Source organism: Sciurus vulgaris, assembly GCF_902686455.1.
Source record: "Sciurus vulgaris genome assembly, chromosome: 7".
Lineage (NCBI taxonomy): Eukaryota > Metazoa > Chordata > Mammalia > Rodentia > Sciuridae > Sciurus > Sciurus vulgaris.
In genome coordinates, this window is record NC_136467.1 from 87,124,389 (window position 1) to 87,144,275 (window position 19,887).

Below are 19,887 nucleotides of genomic sequence, written 5' to 3' on the forward strand. Positions count from 1 at the left end.
TATATGTACAATTGTCATCTGACAACTCCATGGAATATAATGCCCTGCTAAATCTGAGGGCAAGAGTTGAGTCCAGATTTGCCATCCTATTTGTTGACCTCCACCCTCCAATTAAACATCTTTTCAGCGTTTCCCCAGACTCAATCCAGTAAGCTGCTTCCAGTTTGGGGACACTGTGGAAGAGCTTCCTGCTTAGAATTTTGAGCAAGAAGATAAAAATTGCTCTTTCCAGCAGTATTCTCAACACAAGGAATATTAACACCTCACGACAGTTTAAGTGGAAAAAACCGGATTGTGTCCATGTTTCCTTTTTTGTTTCTAAACAGTGGCTCAAAGGTGGTGAAATGGATGAAATATAAAACAAGAAAACACGGACACAATCCGGGTTTTTTTCCCACTCAGGTATACGCCTTCTTCAAAATGCTAGTTTTCTCTGATAGCCTAGTCTCACATTTGTCTTGATTTGTTAAAGTCCTTAAAATATGCCACCCCGTCACTCTAGTCCCAAACGCCTCTCCGCTCAAAACCGAACAGCACCAGAAAAGGTCAGGAAAAGCTCACGTGAAGTAAACGGCCAGCGGGCTAGGACGGCTGCAGGCGTAAGGCCTCTCTCGCCTTCCCTTCGCTCTCTATGGTTAGCCGTGCAAGCCCCTCCTCCGCTCGGAACGATTTTGTTCTTCGACGCTTGCGCAAGACGAGGAGATAGTTCCGGTTCCGGCGTGGTGATTTTCGTTCTTAGCGTTCAGTTGTCGCGGTTGGTGGGCACTAAGTGAGGCAAGATGCTGCGGAATCTGTTGGTAAGTAGCTGTTCGTTTGCTTGAATGATGAAGGTGGGAGTCGAGAGTGGAGGTCAAGGGACTACGACAAAAATTCTGCTAGAAGTGGGGCAGAAGACGTCTTTTGAAGTCACCTTGGTTCGTGTCCTTTTCGCCTGACCTTTTTTTTCCCTTCGTTTGTTCCTCTTGCTCCTGACCGTTGCTGGATCGGGAAGGAAAAGGCTGGGAAGCTGAACACAGAATTGTTGGTTAGACCCACCTTGGGTTCTTGGTCAGCACTTCTAATTAGTGGGTCGTTGATGAGGTTGTAGCGCTGATGTGAGTAAAACCAAGGTCTCTGGTGAAGAATTTCTGGCAATGGGGAAACTCTAGGGTTCTCTGAAGGTTATAAGTTTCATTGGTTCTGAGTTTAGGAGCGCCAGAGGCTGTTTAAAAACTGTCATTCGGTATTAGATAGAACTTGAGAGTCATGGCCGAAATGTAATGTTGCTTCCTTCCGGCGATTCTGTGTTGTCCTTCAGTCTTCAACCTACCGACTTAGAGTATGTAAAATATTTTCCAAATTTCAAAAAGAGTAACAGTGATCATTTTCTTCTGTAGTTATTCAGCAGTCTTACTCTTACTTAGCGTCTCAATATCATTTATTTTAGAAAGTGGAATACAAGTTTATTTCTTTATTTAAACTAAGTATATAATGCAGGTCTTTTAAAAAACAGATTTATACTCTATTAAAAAATTTCTTAGGAGGCTGGGACTGTGGCTCAGTGATAGAGCACTTGGCTAATGTGTAAGGTCCAGGTTGGAGCCCAGCACCACCAAAAAAAAAAAAAAAAAAAAAAACCACAAAACAAAACAAAAAAATCTTAGGAAAAATGTAATTAAGGGAGCATTTTGATTGAGTAGGAATCATGCTGGTCTATTTTACTGTCAATCCATTCTTAATGATATGGAAGGGTATTAAATGGAAACATTTGAGTTTAGACTATTTTAGTTAACCATTTATTTCTGTAATATTTGCATATTGATGTATTTTCCTTAAGGATTATAAAAAGCTGGTTAATTTCAGGCAAAGGTATGAATTTGGTCTTTGGGAGAGTACAGAATGTAATATATGAAGAACAGAGCAGAGGATGGACAACAAATTGAAAAATCTGGATGCTGGTCCATGAACATTATTAGTAACAGATAAATTCAAAACTCACTTCGGTCTATAATATTAAGGATTGAAAGTGGTTGCTTTTCAAGGTTTCTTTAGGCTCTAAATCTGTTTAATGTATGTGAATTTTCCATTTCAGGGTTTTCGTCAGATTGCCCAAAGGACCATCAGCACTGCTTCACGCAGGCATTTTGAAAATAAAGTTCCAGAGAAACAAAAGCTGTTTCAGGTAATGAAATACTTTATAGGAGATTGTTACTTGTTAGAGTACCCAAAAGTGGAAATAGGAAGTAAATCTAGAGGTGTCTGCTGTGAGAAGTCCTCTTGCATTAGCAAAAGAATGATATAAAACTGTTGGTAGCTGAGTATTTGCCATATCCAAGAGGCCCTTGGGCAAGTAGAAAAATGAGGGAAGAAAGGTATAGATCAATGATAAATCATTTTGGGGGAGTTTATTAGGATTTTTGGGGGAATAGTCGCATAAAAGCAGACATACCACAGAAAGGGCCTAGAAACACAGCAAGTATTGTATAGAAATTTAATATGTGTTGACGGATATAGCATATCCATAGAAAAGGATACAATAAGTTAGTATTGACAAAAATGACTATTTTAGAAATATTATGAAGAAAATAAATTCTGTATGTAAATTTTCACATCCAAAAAATTAAAATATAAGATATAAATAAAAAATATAAATATAAGTATTCCTTATAATCTTAGGGGTGGAGAAATCTTCTAAGGTAATCTTTATAAAGCTGAGCAGCAGTAAAGAAGAAAAATTATAAGGTTTGGTGATGTAAAATTTTAAAATTTATTTATAGTTGACCGAAGACAAGGCACAAATTGAGAACAAAATTTCAAAAATATAGCAAAAGGTTAATGCCCTTAGTATACAAAGGACTTCTATAAATCAGTAAGAAATGCAGAATTAATTCATCATAGCTATCAGCCAGGAAAGAGATGCATACTTCTGAGGAGCTTGACTGGCACCATTTACCTTCCTGCTTTTCTCTGTCATAGTTGTATTCTTGACAGAAGCATTGTCAGCCATGGATTGTGCCTTTGGAAACAAACATGGTCTATCTTCTGGAGAAATACTACTGGTTGAGCTTACCCTGCCTGTCCATGGAGAAGGAGAATAACTATGTTGTGATAGCTGGGACTCAGACCTTCGATGTCATGAATAGGGCCAACACTTCAGAGTTATTCCTACCATCCCCCTTATTTTTCTCCCCATCACAGATTTATTGTAGACCAGTTCACTCATCTCATTACCACCAACAAATGGTCCTGGCTATGTGCAGTGGCTCTTGCCTGTAATCCAAGTGACTCCAGTGATTTAGGAGGCTGAGGCAGGATTGTAAGTTTGAGACCATCCTTGGCAACTTAGTAGAATAAAATAAAAAGGACTGGGGATGTAGCTTGGTGATGAGTGCCCCTGGGTTCAGTCCTCAGTACCAGAAAAAAGAAGAAAGTGGTCCTAACTCTGAGCCATCACCCTTCAGATTGTGAGGCTCAGTGGACTGTCCTGGTTTTATCTCTTCCTGAAACTGAAGAAGCTACAGTTGTAGCTTCTATAAAAATGTGAACCTTTGGACCACAGTCATATTAAATAAACATGAACAAAAAAAAATTAAAATAAAAAATTCACTACTGCCCCCATCCAACTGACAAGATTTTAGGAAGATGTAAAATACGTTATGTGTTACAGTTACGGTTATGGCAGATGGGTACATTCATCTACAATACTTTCTTTATAAATAGCAGTAAAATTGGTACAAAAGTTTTAGAGGGTATATGAAAGTATTATTAAAAACAAATTACATACCTTGTCATCTAGGAAACCCACTTTTAAGAATCTTTCCTGCAGAAATAATTGTGTAAGTATGTGAAAATGGAACAGGATTTTAATTTAGGGAATAAAACAAAACCAAAAACCTGACAACCTAAATATCCATTAAGATTAACTACTGCAGGTAAGACATTTTGGCATGGAGGAATATCATGTAGCCATTGGAAAAAACAAGATAGGTTTAAATGGACTAACAGTGATTTTAAAATAGTATTGAACAAAAAACAATAGTGTATGGCAGATGATTACACAGCATAATCTCATTTTATGTGTTGTTTGTGTATATGTTAGAATTAATGATGTAAGCATTAAAACAGATTTGTATCATACTGTGAATCTTGATTATCTCTTGGAAAAAGGCCTAGGGGAGTAGAGCAATTTACATTTATAAATAGGTAGATTATGAGTGATTTTTTTTTTTTTTTTTTTTTAGTGATTTCTTATTTTTCCCAAATAAAATTTCAAGTGATTAAAAATGTGTATACCTTCTAAAATTAAAATACTTTAACAGATATACTGAACATTTACTCTGTGCCAGAGCTGTAATAGATGCTAGGCTTATAAATTTTAGATTACAATCCAAACTCCCATGCCCCTCTTCTGTCATTTTCTAGGATTAAAAAACTGTTTATTAGTGTATTGTAGTTACACATAGTATTGGGGTTCATTCTGACATAATCATACATGCGTAGAATATAATTTGGTCCACTTCAGAACCCAGTACTTTCTCTTTCCCTCCTCTCCTGTTTATATATTTTTTTAATTGATGCTTTATTGATATACATAAAGTTAAATTCACTGTGGTATATTCTTATATGTATATGGCATAATTTAATTTGGTCAATTTAATTTCACCCTTCCTTCCTTTTCCAGACCTTCCTCTCCCTCTCAATCCCCTTCCTGTACTTCACTGATCTCTCTTCTATTTTCATGGAATCTCCCCACCCCTTTTCTTTCCCTTATTTTGGTCTACCTTCCACATATGAAAGAAAACCTTCAACCCTTGAATTTCTGAATCTAGCTTCCAAACATTTACCAGCAAATGACATAATTTCATTCTTTTTTTGGCTGAGTAAAACTCCATTGTGTATACATATATTTTCCTTGCTTATTTATTCATCTTTTTTATGGGCACCTGGGCTGGTTTCATAACTTGGTCATTGTGAATTGCTCTGCTATAGACATTGATGTGCCTGTATCACTATGATATACTAATTTTAGTTATTTAGGATAAATACCAAAGAGTGGATAGTTGGGTCATATAGTGGTTCCATTCCTTTCTGAGAAACCTCCATACTGTTCTCCAAAGTGGCTGTACTGAATTTGCATCCCAACAATGTATGAGTGTACTTTTTCCCCCACATCCTTGCCAGTTTTTGTTATTATTTGTGTTCTTAATGATTGCCATTTTAACTGGAGTGAGATAAAATCTCAATGTAGATTAGATTTGCATTTCCCTGATTGTTAGGGTTGTTGAACTTTTTTTGATGTATTTGTTGGCCATTTGTATTTCTTCTTCTGAGAAGTGTCTGTTTAGTTCTTTTGCCTATTTGTTAATCGGGTTGGTTTCTTGGTAAGTTTTTCCAGTTCTGTATACTGGATATTATCTGTCAGAGATCCCTGTTTCCACATTTAAGGAAGAACTTTCTATCCCTAAATCTAAAATATGATGATTATTGATTATATTACGTAGTTGGACTTGTGGAGTATATTCTTATAGGTTTAATGTGTATAATTCCTTGGAAACAAACCATCTTTGGGGTATTACAAATGAACTTTGAAAGAAGAAAGTTAACTAAGTTTATATTTTAAATAGTATAGAGAATAATCAGAATTTGGAGCCCATTTAGATTTTTTTAAATATCTTTATTTTATTTATTTTTATGTGGTGCTGAGAATTGAACCCAGTGTCTCACATGTGCTAAGGAAGCACTCTACCACTGAGCTACCAACCCATAGATTTTTGATATATAAATATTTTAATTCCAGGGATTTAAGAAGTTGTTTCATTTTATAAGAATGATTAATCTTTTGAAACTTTGTGGAAAACGGGAGACACATTTATTAATCTCTTTTTTTCTTTTAACCTAGGAGGATAATGGGATTCCAGTGCATCTGAAGGGCGGGGTAGCTGATGCCCTGCTGTATAGAGCCACCATGATTCTTACAGTTGGTGGTAAGACATTTGGAATCTTTTAATGTTCATATAAAAGTAATAGTAATGTTGTCAGAAGACTCTGGAACCTGTTTTTTGGCCAATAAAACATTCATTCTCTGTTCTGTAGCAGGGGCGTTTAAATATTTTGACTGATGCATAATATATCTTAACTCATGTATACATATTTATGATTAAAACAAACTTGTACAGAATAATATTTCACTTTTACATATGCAAAGCCCAGTGATAGTTTTTCAATGGATTAGGCAGGTCCATTAGTCAGTATTAACAGGCACATCACAAGTTGGTATAATAGGAGCATAGTTAGGAATTTGAATCATTGCTGTCTGAGGAACGAAGGGAAACAATATTTCTGTAGTTACTATGTCACCACCGTATTTATAGGAATGCCACATACTTGAATTTCTATAACCCTTGTATAGGGTCTTTCATATGTCCTTATTTTAAAAATGAGAAAATTGTATTAGTCATCCAAGATAATATTGCTTATTTGTGGAAAAGCTGGAATTTGAACTCTTCATTACAAAGTCCTCATCTCATACCAAGGTAACTTCTTTAACTTGAAGACATTTAAAAGTAGAAGGGACATTTGTGGATCGAGACAACAACCGTTAGTAACATTGGATTTTTTTAAGAAGATAATGTCCTACATTCCTTCAGCCAATATAATTATTTCTTAGATATTCTAGTAATACATCTTAAAAAATATAATTTCACATATTAGCTATTGTTAATACTAAATTTTATTATTTTAAAATCTCATCTTTCGGTCTCACATTGTTAACACACTTTAGGGAATGCATGCCTCTTTTTTTTTTTTTTTTTTAGCATGTCTTAGGCAATGTTAGGTTAATATGGAAGTAGCCAGTAGCCTTTATGTATGTATGTATGTTCTTAATCTCACTCTTAAAACAGTTTACATTTATTATTGACAGAATACATTTTTGTATAGAAGATAAATATTAAAACTAGATGAAATGTATTTTAAATATATTTATTTAACATTTTGCCAGCATCTATGAAAATACATTTTATATTCCCATTAGGGTAGTCTTAATGCCATTTTCGCCTTTATCTTACAATTTTTGAGCTGGAATAAGAAGCTTATACATTTAAATTCAGAATTTCTTATAAGTTGTTATGTTTATTTTTCAGGAACAGCATATGCCATATATCAGTTGGCTGTGGCTTCATTTCCCAAGAAGCAGGACTGACTACAGTCATCTCAGCAATCATTTGGTTCAGTTTCATTCAACACTCTATGGACCAGTACTCTGATAAAAAACTGAGCTCTTCTTTGGGGATCAATATTTATTGACTTGTACTAACTGCCACCAATAAAGCAGTCTTTACCATGCTTTGTCTTGTTTTATCACTTAAGGATAAATTACAATAATAATCCAGGTTTTGGTCAGCAATTACAAATCTTAGATAAGAAACAGAAAGAAAAAGATTCTTTTTTCCTTAAATTTGTATAAATTACCATTCATTTGATGTTATTATAGTGAAGTTTTACTTTTAGCACCTGAGAATTATACAGTAGATGGTCTTTAATTTCAGTGAAGCCTAACACAAGCATATTGCTTTCTTTAGCCCCCTTCCTCTACTGTATCCTTGAATAAACTGGAACCTGGGCATAGTGGAATCAGGTTATATTTGGACCCTAGGATCCGATCTTAAGTTCATTTTATGTCAGATATGTCAGAATGTGTTTAAATATTGAATGTAATATTCCACAGTTTAGACTTAGGCTTTAATAGAATGACTGTAAAACAATTTAGGATTTTCTTTTTTTCATACTCAGGATTGGCTTTTACTATGTTAATTTATAACAAAATAATTTCTTACAGTTATCTTCTAGAGGAACATAGGGAGTCAAAGTGCATTATCTCCTCTGCAAGGTATACATTTATAGTACTAAATAAAATTGGGGTCTAGTTGAGTCTGGGGGAAGTTATGAGGAAGAGTTTTTTAAACTTCAATTTCTAGATAAGAAAAATATATTTGGAAAAAATGAGTCATTTAAAGTTGTCATATTAAAGCTTTTGCTATCAAAACATTGAGGTTTAGGGTACAAATCTTAAAGGATAACCAATTATAGAATTTTTGCCTTAAACTCTGAGGTTGAAAGGATTTTGGTGGCCAGATTTTCTTCCTGCATACTTTTGAAGGGAGTGGAATAAACACTGTTAGACATTTGTAAAAACTAAAAAAGTTGTAAAATTGGACTAATTGGGCTAATTCAGTACTCGAGCTAAAAAGTAATATAATATTTTGAAACTATTTTACAATAAAAACTTTTGTAAATGTGTTTTAAAATGTAATTATGCAGTAGTATGAAAGACTTGTAGATAAAAACAATCATTATCTCTTGAAATTGTGACAGGTGCTTTACCATATATAGCTTAAAACAGTAAGACAATATACAAAATGATTCTAGTAAGTTTTTTTATGCCAAAATGTTCTCTTTGGGCTATGTTAACATTGATAGGATTAGGTAAACTAAAATTAGACTTAAGCGTTTAAGAGACTTAAAAATCTTAGGTTAACTACTTGACCTTCACCCTAAAATTCTGCATTACAAGCATGGTTGGAGTTGGAGGTGAGGGTGAAGGGCAAGATCCCAGAAGAAAGGATTGCTAGACAGAATTCCATGGAAATGTGTGCTATACTTCATGGGTATTAAGAAAGAGAACTACTACTGATTTCAGAGACACCCAGAATCCATGAAAGGAGTTGATAAGGCATATTGAAAAATGCAGGAAACAATAACCATTGTTATAATCTCTTTTAATTTTTATCATAACACTGCTTTTTTGAGATTAGTATCTTACTAAATAGAAGAAATTCTGTGATGTTATTAAAACTGTAAGGTGAAATTTGGTACGCTCAAAATTACATTTGTAGTCTCTCCTAGAAGAGTTGCTAAGCTGGATTTACAGGTAAAACTAAATCTTAGGCAGTTTATTCAGGGCTGAAAAATGGCAGATTTCAAGTGCAGGTTTAGCTAAAAAATCTCAAATCTTGATCATTTTAGGTTCATAAGCATGACAATTGGGTGTTCATACTGTTGAGATGTGCTTACCTTCAAACCTTGTTAGTATGTCAGCATGTTACCTGTGATATAAAAGATGTAAAGGAAACTCAGTCTGTCTAGTATGTCATTTTACCAGTTTGATTAAATATTGACTGGGCTATGTTGGTAGTACACTGTTAATAGCAATGTGTTTAAATATGAAAACTCTAGAGGCTTCTGTCTCCCTGTGCAGTCTCATAAAAGCGTGAGTTATACTGTTTTCAGTTCCATCATTGTTTCTCATTGATCTTTAGTTGTCTACCCACCCTACTCTTAAGAGCCTCATCTCTTCTTCCATCTTATATTTGAAATGCAGTCTCAGTGCTCTCTCCACTGAGTCTTCTTTCTGGTGCATACCATCCTCATTTTCTACACACCTGAAAATGCTCCCTGGATTGTACTGTAAATGTAGGCCTCCTCCCTTGTTGCAACATGCACCAAATGTTCCCTGTACTCATCTTCATTAAGAGTTTTCATCCTTTTGAATTAGAGTAGTTGACAAGACCAGAAACCATTGTAGCCTTGTAGTTAACAGGTTAGTTTCAAACCTTGAAATTTGATAAGTAGCTTAAAAAAAAGTCTTTGCCTCTTCAGTATAGGCCTGTCACATCCCAGGTGTGCAGTGTGTGTGCCTGCCTATGGTACTGGGAAGTGAATCCAGGAATGGCTCTACCATTAAGCTACATCTCCAACCCTTTTTACTTTTCATTTTGAGACAGGGTCTCAATAATTTGGCCGATGCCGACCTCAAACTTGCGCTTCTGCCTCAGGCTCCTAAGTGACTGGAATTACAGATGTGGGCCACTGCACCCTACTAAATGTTTGATACTCTTTATTAACTCTTAAAAGCAGGAACCACATCTTTTCATCTCATTCCTATCACTATGGCACAGAGCAGAGCTATCAACTACGGATAGGGCAGGTTCACAGTTTCATTCATGTTCTAGGTTCATTTTGTCTTTTGGCTCTGCTGACCTTAGTTTATGGTGTTCATCTTCTCAAGATGGACGCTTAATTCCAGCTGTCTCATTCATGTTCTAGCATGAAGAAGGAAGGGTGAAGAGTACATGCTAAATAAGTGAGCTCTTTTTAAAGCCCAACACAGACTTCAGCTTTTATCTCTTGGGCTGTAGCTTTGTCACATGATCATGCCTGAATTCAAGGAGGCCAAGAAATGTTGCTAAGCAAAGTTGGGGTTTGGTTTAATGAGAATAAGAGACTTTAGTTGGCAAATAGCAGTCTTTGTGGAACTAGTTTGTTATTTAAAAGAATGCAGTCAACATGGAGGAGGCAAGACCTTGAAGCATTTGGGGTCCTAGCTCTACTCATTTCTGATGCCAGATCCAATACCTTGCTCTTATGACTTGTTGGATTCCATTGGCCAATAATGTTTCCATTGTAAATTGAATTACTATAGTTAGGTTTCTCTAGTCAGGAACCAACCAAAACAGAATTTTCTGGACTTTTCTTGCTATTATATCTAAAGGAACTCGACTAGTTACACTAAATAGTAGTTCAGTGCTCTGTAAATGGTAGTCATTTGTTTCTCATAACAGGAATGTTTTGAAAAAATTTACATAAGGAGCACAAATGCAACTGGATAGAGAATACATATACAAATTATAGAAAGAAGAATTAAGATACAGCAATAGACAGCTTTGTCAGTTCAAAACCCTGCTATGAGATAGCTGGAAATGTCATAGCTTTCAGCTTGGGACTCTGTCTTCCTGAGCCCTTCTAGGCATCCATCTGGAGAGTACCATTTTGTAAACCACTACCCAGGACTTTTCCTTCTATCTATATAACAATATTGCTAATTCATTTAAGCATATATTGAGTGCCTATAGTGTATCATTGTTCTAAGTGCCTGTGAGTCAGTGAAAAAGCAGGTTTTACATTGTAGTGAGGCATAGCAGTAAAGACAGTTAATATAAAAACTGCACAAAGTATTAGAATTAAAGTTCTATGGGGAAAAAGATACAGGAGAACTGGCATGGGTGGTTGGTTGGTTGCAGTATTGAATGAGAGGGTCATGTAGGCTTCAGTAAGAAGGTGAGATTTATATAAAACTGCAGAAACTGAGTAGCCAATTTGATATATGTAGAAAGATATTCCAGGAAAAGGGAACAGCCTAGAGCAAATGCCCTAAGTTGCCTGTCATGGTCAAAGAACAAGAAGACGAAGAGTAGATGAGGGAGAGAAATTTGGAGAGGTAAGGAGTAGCTACATCAAACATTAAATGTGGCCTTGTAGACTACTGTAAGGACTTTGATTTTTACTCTAGTTATGGAGTCATTACAGGAGTCCTCATTGAAGAGTACTTTTATATGTTTTAAATAGGATTAACCTGGATGTCTGTTGAAATAGACCATGAGGGGCCAATGGTAGAGTAACCCAGTAAGATGTTGACCACCTAAGAGCAGGTGTCATTCATAGAGGTGATGAATAGAATGGAGGATCTTTATTCACTGTACAGATCTTACCCTTCCTCATCCATTCATCCATCTCACAATTACTTATTGAAAGTCTGCTTCTTATGAAGCACTATTTGGCTTAGAGACTAAAACTGGGAACTAGACCAGCAAGCTCCATTATGGAGCTTATATTGTAATCAGTGAAGATAATTAAGACATGCAAAGTAATTTATAAACATGATAATGTCCTAGAGTGGGAACAATAGGGTAATGTATTAGAAAAAATAGTGGGGTGGAAGCTAAGGTAACTGACATTTGACCTGAGATCAGAAAAAGAAGAAACCAGCTGAAAGTCAAGAGAAAAGCATTCTAGGGAAAGGGAGATGGATCGTTGTTGGAACAGAGATGGAGAAAGTAGTAACTGTTACCTCTTTCCCAGTGACTAACACAGCACATTGCCATGCCCATTCATTCAGGGTCTGCAAAGATATTTTCTGGTTTCATAATATGCAAAACAATTTGATAATCATAATATTGATTTAGCAAGAAGCTCAAATTAGCATGAGGACACTCTGTCCCAGAAAGTCATTGTTACTATTAGCAAGAACTAGAAGCTGAGAAAATAGGTCATACTGCAATTACCTTTGAACTAGACTTCAAACCTAGATCTGTTTTATTACGACACCCCAGTATTTATGTACTATGTGCCACACTACTTCCTAGACGAGGTAAGAAAAAAAACTAGTACTTAGCACAACTTTGCCTGTTTCCCCCACAGACTTTATTCTCTTTGAACACTGATGTATACTGATTATATAATGCATATAATTATGTACTGATTATATTATGTGGCATATTATACTATTATAATATTATATATTATATTATGAATCAGTATTGTAATGACTGGCAATTTTTTATTTGAATTCTCTCAGATTCCTGTGAATCTGGACATGTATATTATCTGCTCTGATGGACTATCTCTGAAAATTATAGTTTTACAGCTGTTACATATTTTCTTTAATAAGAAGCAGCTTCTATAGGTCAAGGATATTTTGGAGAACTCAGTTAACTAATGAGGAAATCCAATCAAAACCTAAGACATTTATTAAATTTTTATCCTATAATATACTGGAAAAATGATTAAATGTTTACAATTAGATTGCTTGAAAACCAAAGAATTACCTACTGAAATGATAATTTGAAAGCATACATGAAATCAGCTAAAGAAAGGGGAACTCAAGATTTTGCAGACTTAATGCAATGAATATACACACATGCACAGAGATAACTTGGGATTTGAATATTGACTTCCAGTTATAAATATGCCAATAATATAATGAAGAGGAATTTTTTCTTTCTTTTTTTTTTTTTTTGTGGGGTGGGTAGTGGGGATTGAACTCAAGGGCACTTGACCACTGAGCCATATCCCCAGCCCTATTTTGTATTTTATTTAGAGACAGGGTTTTACTGAATGGCTTAGCACCTCACTTTTGCTGAGGCTGGCTTTGAACTCACCATCCTTCTGCTTCAGCCTCCTGAGCCGCTGGGATTACAGGCGTGTGCCACTGTGCTCAGCAAGAGGGGTTGTACCTTGATCTAAGATTATGTCAGATCTTTATTGATCTCATGTAGGAGGTCATTATCTTCCCTCTGGTGAGTTGCTAAAAATATTTTCTGGCATTTTTCTGATGGCTTGAGGCTAATGTTCTTGGTTGGGCCTTTTAATTTCTTTTTCCAGAGTATTTTACTTCAATTAATGTAATTAAAACAGTCCGTAATCATTAATGTGTACACTCTCCTCCCACAGAACTTTTTCCTAAAACAGTATCAGCTTTGGGAAACCAGTATATGAAGATCCATCTTGTCTGTTTTGGTCATAAAAACATATCTTTACATTTGGTAATTATTTCCAAATGGTTATCATAATGATTTTTGGAAAAGTTTTCTTTCCACTTAAGTGGGAACGACAGTCTAAGAAGAACACCAAGAAGTCCCTGTAAAGAATGGGGATCCAAGAATCTCTCTTGTTCACCACTGCCCATATTTATAAATATGTCTGGACAAAAAGTAACTAAGAAAATGCCTTTACAGGGCTAAAAGACTGAAGGTAAACAAATCAAAACAAAGATTTATTTCACAAGAAGTAATTTTGAACATGAGTTTATCAAATTCTGAAAGATTTCCTATGTTCTTTTTTCCAAAACTACAGCAGCCTAGGTGAAACAATACATTTTTTATAACTGGTCTCCTAGTCAAGCCTTTTCATTGTAGAACTATTTTATTTTTTTGGCTATAGATGATTAGTAAGTATGCTGAGAAAGAAAAATACATTGACTGCTACAGAATACCTAATAAGAACAAAACACATATTATCAAAGCCATACCTCAGAGATATTGCAGATTTGATTCCAGAGCACCAAATTAAAGCAAATATCACAATAAAGCAAACCATATGAATGTTTTGGTTTCCTGGTGCATATAGAAGTTATGTGTTATTTTGTAGTCTATTAAGTATATGATAGTGTTATGTCTAAAAAAATGTATATACCTTGATTAAAAATACTTTATTGCTAAAAGTACTAATGACCATCTGAGCTTTCAGGGAGTCATAACCTTGTTGCTGGGTCTTGCCTGTGTGTTGATGACTGCTGACTAATCAGGCTGGTGCTTGCTGAAAGCTGGGGTGTTGTGGCAATTTCTTAAAATTAGACAATGATAAAGTTTTTAGCAGTGACTGGCTCTTCCTTTCATGAAAGGTCTCTCAGTAGCATGTAAAGGTAGTGGACAGTTTCTTACCCACAGTAGAATTTCTTTGAAAATTTGAGTGAACCCTGCCACTGCATTATCAACTAAGTTTAAGTAGTATTCTAAGTCATTCTTTCTTATTTCAATAATGTTCATAGCATCTTCATTAGAAGTAGATTCTATTTCAAGAAGCCAATTTCTTTGCTCATTCATAAGAACCAATTCCTTATCCAGTAAAATTTAATCATAAAGTTGTAGCAATTCAGTCCCGTTAGGCTACCCTTTGAATTCTAGTTCTCTCCATATTTCCACAACATCTGCAGTTACTTTCTCCACTGAAGCCTTGAACCTTAAATGCCTTAGGAATTTTGAAATGGTAAATGGGTATTGGCTTTGGTTTAAAGTCACCAGTTTAAAATTACCCCTAATAAGAGATAGCCTGCTCTTTGAAGCTTTGAAGACAGGCATTGACTTCTCTCTCGCTATGAAAGTCCTAAATAGCATTGTCTTCAAAAGTAAAGCTGTTTCATCTACATTGAAATTTTTTTTTTTTTTTTTTTCCCAGATAGGGTCTTGATAATTTGCTGAGGCTGACCTCAAACTTGTGATTCTCCTGACTCAGCCAATGTAGTAGCTGGGATTACAGGCATGCGCCACTCATCAGGCTGAAACCTGTTATTCAGTGCAGCCATAATCATCAATGACCTTAGCTATAGCTTCTGGATTGTTCTCCATCAGCGCTGGCTGCTTCACCTTGCACTTTTATGTTATGGAGGTGTATTCTTTCCTTAAACCTCATGAATCAAACTTTGCTAGCTTCAAACTTTTTCTGCAGCTTCCTCCCTTCACTCAGCCTTCATAGAAATGAAGAGAGTGAGGGTCTTGCTTTTCATTAGGCTTTGGTTTAAGGATATGTTGTGGCTAGTTTGATCTTCTAACTAGGTTACTAAAACTTTCTCTATATCACTGATAAGGCCAATTCCCCTTCTTATTCACTGGAGTAGCACTTTTGATTTCCTTTAAGAACTTTTCCGTTGCACTCACAACTTGGCTAATTTTGGGGAAGAGGCCCTGCTTTTTACATGTCTTGGCTTTTGACATGCCTTCCTCACTGAGCTTAATCATTTCTAGCTTTTGATTTAAAATGAAAGACATGCTTACCTTCCTTTCACTTGAACACTTAAAAAGCCATTGTAGGGTCATTAATGGGCCTAACTTCGGTATTGTGTTTCCGGAAATAGAGAGACCTCAGAGAGGGAAGGAGGTAGTGTACCAGTAAGAGCATGCACATTTATAGATTAAGTTCTTCATCTCCCATGGGCTAGGTTCATAGGCCCCTAAAACAATTACAATAGTAACATTAAAGGTCACTAATTTAATAGTAATGAGAAAGTTTGAAATATTGTGAGAATGATCAAAATGTGACACAGAGCCTGGAAATGAGAACATGCTATTGGAAAAATGACATCAATAGACTTGCTTGGTGCAGGGTTCCACAAAAACTTCCATTTGTAAGAAATGTAGTATCTTTGAAGTGTAGTAAAACAAGGCATGCCTGTATCTAAAAAAGTCATTTCCTGATTATGAAACGCATTCATTCAAATATTTCATAGATACAAAAAGGAAAAAAAAAATACTTCTGACAGCATTCCACTCTTTGTTCTGTATAAGTAAGTGGAAGACAAACGTGTTTTTAGAACTCTCCATTTCTCTTTAGGTAATTCATATGTCTATAGAAACTTGTTGATGTCTTCGAGGTTTTCTGTTTTGTTGGAATATAGATTTTTAAAATAGTTTCTAATTATGTTTTGTATTTCACTCGTGTCTGTTGTGATATTTCCCTGTTCATTCCGAATTTTAGTAATTTGAGTTTTCTCCCTCTTTCTCTTTGTTAGTGTGGCTAAGGGTTTATCAATTTTGTTTATTTTTTCAAAGAACCAACTATTTATTTTGTTAATTTTTCTGATTGTTTCTTTTGTTTCAATTTCGTTGATTTGGGCTCTGATTTTAACTATTTCCTGTCTTCTACTACTTTTGGTGTTGGTCTGCTCTTCTTTTTCTAGGGCTTTGAGCTGTAGTGTTAAGTCGTTTATTTGTTGATTTCTACTTCTTTTGTTGAATGCGCCCCATGAAATAAATCTCCCTCTAAGTACTACTTTCATAGTGTCCCAGAGATTTTGATATGATGTGTCTTTGTTCTCGTTTACTTCTAAGAATTTTTTTATTTCCCTCCTGATGTCTTCTGTTATCCATTCATCATATAATAGTGTATTATTTAATCTTCAGGTATTGGAGAAGTTTCTGTTTTTTATTCTGTCATTTATTTCTAATTTCAATCCATTATGATCTGATAGAATACAAGGTAGTATCTCTATCTTCTTGTATTTGCTATCAGTAGCTTTGTGGCATAAGACATGGTCTATTTTAGAGAAGGATGCATGTGCTGCTGAGAAGAAAGTGTATTTGTTCTTTGTTGGATCGTATATTCTATATAAGTCAGTTAAGTCTAAATTGTTGATTGTGTTATTGAGATCTATGGTTTCTTATTCAATTTTTGTTTGGACAATTTATCCAGCGGTGAGAGAGGTGTGTTAAAATTGCCTAGTATTATTGTGTTGTGGTCTATTTGATATCTGGAATTGAGAAGGATTTGTTTGACATACATGGATGAGCCAATGTTTGGGGCATAGATACTTATGATTGTTATGTCTTGCTGATTTACGCTTCCCTTAAGCAGTATGTAATGTCCTTCTTTATCCCTTCAGACTAGTTTTGGCTTGAAGTCCACATTATCTGAAATGAGGATGGATACTCCAGCTTTTTTGCTGTGTGCATGTGCATGGTATGTTTTTTCCCATCCTTTCACCTTTAGTCTATGGGTATCTCTTTCTAAAACTGAACGAGGAGGACATACACAACTTAAATAAATCAATTTCAAGCAATGAAATAGAAGAGGTCATCAAAAGCCTACCAACAAAGAAAAGTCAGAGACCAGATGAGTTCTCAGCCGAGTTCTACAAAACCTTTAAAGAAGAACTCATTCCAATACTCCTCAAAGTATTCCATGAAATAGAAGAGGACGAAACCCTCCCAAACTCATTCTATGAAGCCAATATCACCCTGATACCTAAACCAGACAGAGACGCATTGAGGAAAGAAAATTTCAGATCAATATCCTTGATGAACATTGACAGAAAAATTCTCAACAAAATTTTAGCAAATCACATACAAAAATATATTTAAAAGATAGTGCACCACGATCAAGTGGGTTTTATCCCAGGGATGCAAGGTTGGTTCAACATCCGGAAATCAATAAATGTCATTCACCATATCAACAGACTTAAAGTTAAGAATCACATGATTATTTCAATAGAGATGCAGAAAAAGCATTCAATAAAATACAGCATCCCTTCTTGCTCAAAACACTAGAGAAAACTGGGGTAGTGGGAATATTCCTTAACATTGTAAAGGCCATCTACTCTAAGCCCATGGCCAATATCATTCTAAATGGTGAAAAACTGAAAGCATTTCCCCTAAAAACTGGAACAAGGCAGGGATGCCCTCTTTCACCTCTTCTATTCAACATCGTTCTTGAGACTCTAGCCAGAGCAATTAGACAAACCAAAGAAATAAAAGGAATACGAATTGGAAAAGAGGAACTCCAACTATCCCTGTTCACTGATGACATGATTATATATTTAGAGAAACCTGGAAATTCCACCAAAAACCTTTTAGAACTCATAAGTGAATTCAGTGAAGTAGCAGGTTACAAGATCAATGCTCATAAATCCAATGCATTTTTATACATAAGTGATGAATCTTCAGAAAGAGAAATTAGGAAAACTACCCCGTTCACAATAGCCTCGAAAAAAATAAAATACGTGGGAATCAATCTCACAAAAGAGGTGAAAGACCTATACAATGAGAACTACAGAACACTAAAGAAAGAAATTAAAGAAAACCTTAGAAAATGGAAAGATCTCCCATGTTCTTGGATAGGCAAAATTAATATTGTCAAAATGGTCATACTACCAAAAGTGCTATACAGATTCAATGCAATTCCAATTAAAATCCCAATGATGTACCTTACAGAAATAGAGCAAGCAATTATGAAATTCATCTGGAAGAATAAGAAACCCAGAATAGCTAAACCAATCCTTAGCAGAAAGAGGGAAGCAGGGGGTATATAATACCAGATCTTCAACTCTACTACAAAGCAATAGTAACAAAAACGCATGGTATTGGTACTAAAATAGACAGGTAGATCAATGGTACAGAATAGAGATGGACACAAACCCAAATAAATACAATTTTCTCGTATTAGACAAAGGGGCCAAAAATATGCAATGGAGAAAAGATAGCCTGTTCAACAAATGGTGCTGGGAAAACTGGAAAACCATATGCAACAGAATGAAATTAAACCCCTATCTCTCACCCTGCACAAAACTCAACTCAAAATGGATCAAGGACCTTGGAATCAGACCAGAGACCCTGCATCTTATAGAAGAAAAAGTAGGTCCAAACCTTCTACTTGTTGGCTTAGGATCAGACTTCCTTAACAGGACTCCCATAGCACAAGAAATAAAAGCAAGAATCAACCACTGGGATAGATTCAAACTAAAAAGCTTTCTCTCAGCAAAGGAAACTATCAGCAATGTGAAGAGAGAGCCTACAGAGTGGGAGAATATCTTTGCCACTCATACTTCAGATAGAGCACTAATTTCCAAAATCTATAAAGAACTCAAAAAACTCTACACCAAGAATACAAATAATCCAATCAACAAACGGGCTAAGGAAATGAACAGACACTTCACAGAAGAAGATGTACAAGCAATCGACAGATATATGAAAAAGTGTTCAACATCTCTAGTAATAAGAGAAATGCAAATCAAAATCACCCTAAGATTCCATCTCACCCCAATTAGAATGGCGATTATCAAGAACACAAGCAACAATAGGTGTTGGCGAGGATGTGGGGAAAGAGGTACACTCATACATTGCTGGTGGGGCTGCAAATTAGTGCAGCCACTCTGGAAAGCAGTATGGAGATTCCTCAGAAAGCTTGGAATGGAACCACCATTTGACCCAGCTATCCCACTCCTTGGCCTATACCCAAAGGACTTAAAATCAGCATACTACAGAGATACAGCCACATCAATGTTCATAACTGCTCAATTTACAATAGCCAGATTGTGGAACCAACCTAGATGTCCTTCAGTTGAGGAATGGATAAAGAAACTGTGGCATACATATACAATGGAATATTACTCTGCCATAAAGAATGATAAAATTATGGCATTTGCAGGCAAATGGATGAAATTGGAGAATATCATGCTAAGTGAGGTAAGCCAATCTCAAAAAACAAAAGGATGAATGATCTCGCTGATAAACGGATGATGACATATAATGGGGGGTGGGAGGGTTAGCGTTAGGGTTCGGGTTAGGTTTAGGGTTAGGGTTAAGGAGGGTGGCAAGAATGGAGGAAGGAAGGACTGTATAGAGGAAAAAGAGGAGTGGGAGGAGTGGGTGGAAGGGAAAAAATAACAGAATATATCAAACAACATTTTCCTATGTAAATTTATGATTACACAAATGGTATGCCTTTACTCCATGTACAAACAGAGAAACAACATATATCCCATTTGTTTACAATATAAAAAAAAGAACTCTTCATTTCTCATCT

At 35.6% G+C, this 19,887-nt stretch overlaps 1 protein-coding gene across 1 annotated transcript; it reads left to right on the forward strand.

Annotated features, from left to right (window-relative positions):
- The first annotated feature begins 662 nt into the window (after positions 1 to 662).
- Positions 663 to 7,323, forward strand: COX7A2 (cytochrome c oxidase subunit 7A2). The gene is made up of 4 exons (XM_079146556.1): positions 663 to 797; positions 2,072 to 2,161; positions 5,879 to 5,963; positions 7,122 to 7,323. Exons 1-4 carry the CDS (start codon positions 780 to 782, stop codon positions 7,178 to 7,180), a joined length of 252 nt encoding a protein of 83 aa, XP_079002682.1. The 5' UTR covers positions 663 to 779; the 3' UTR covers positions 7,181 to 7,323.
- Positions 7,324 to 19,887: the final 12,564 nt, after the last annotated feature.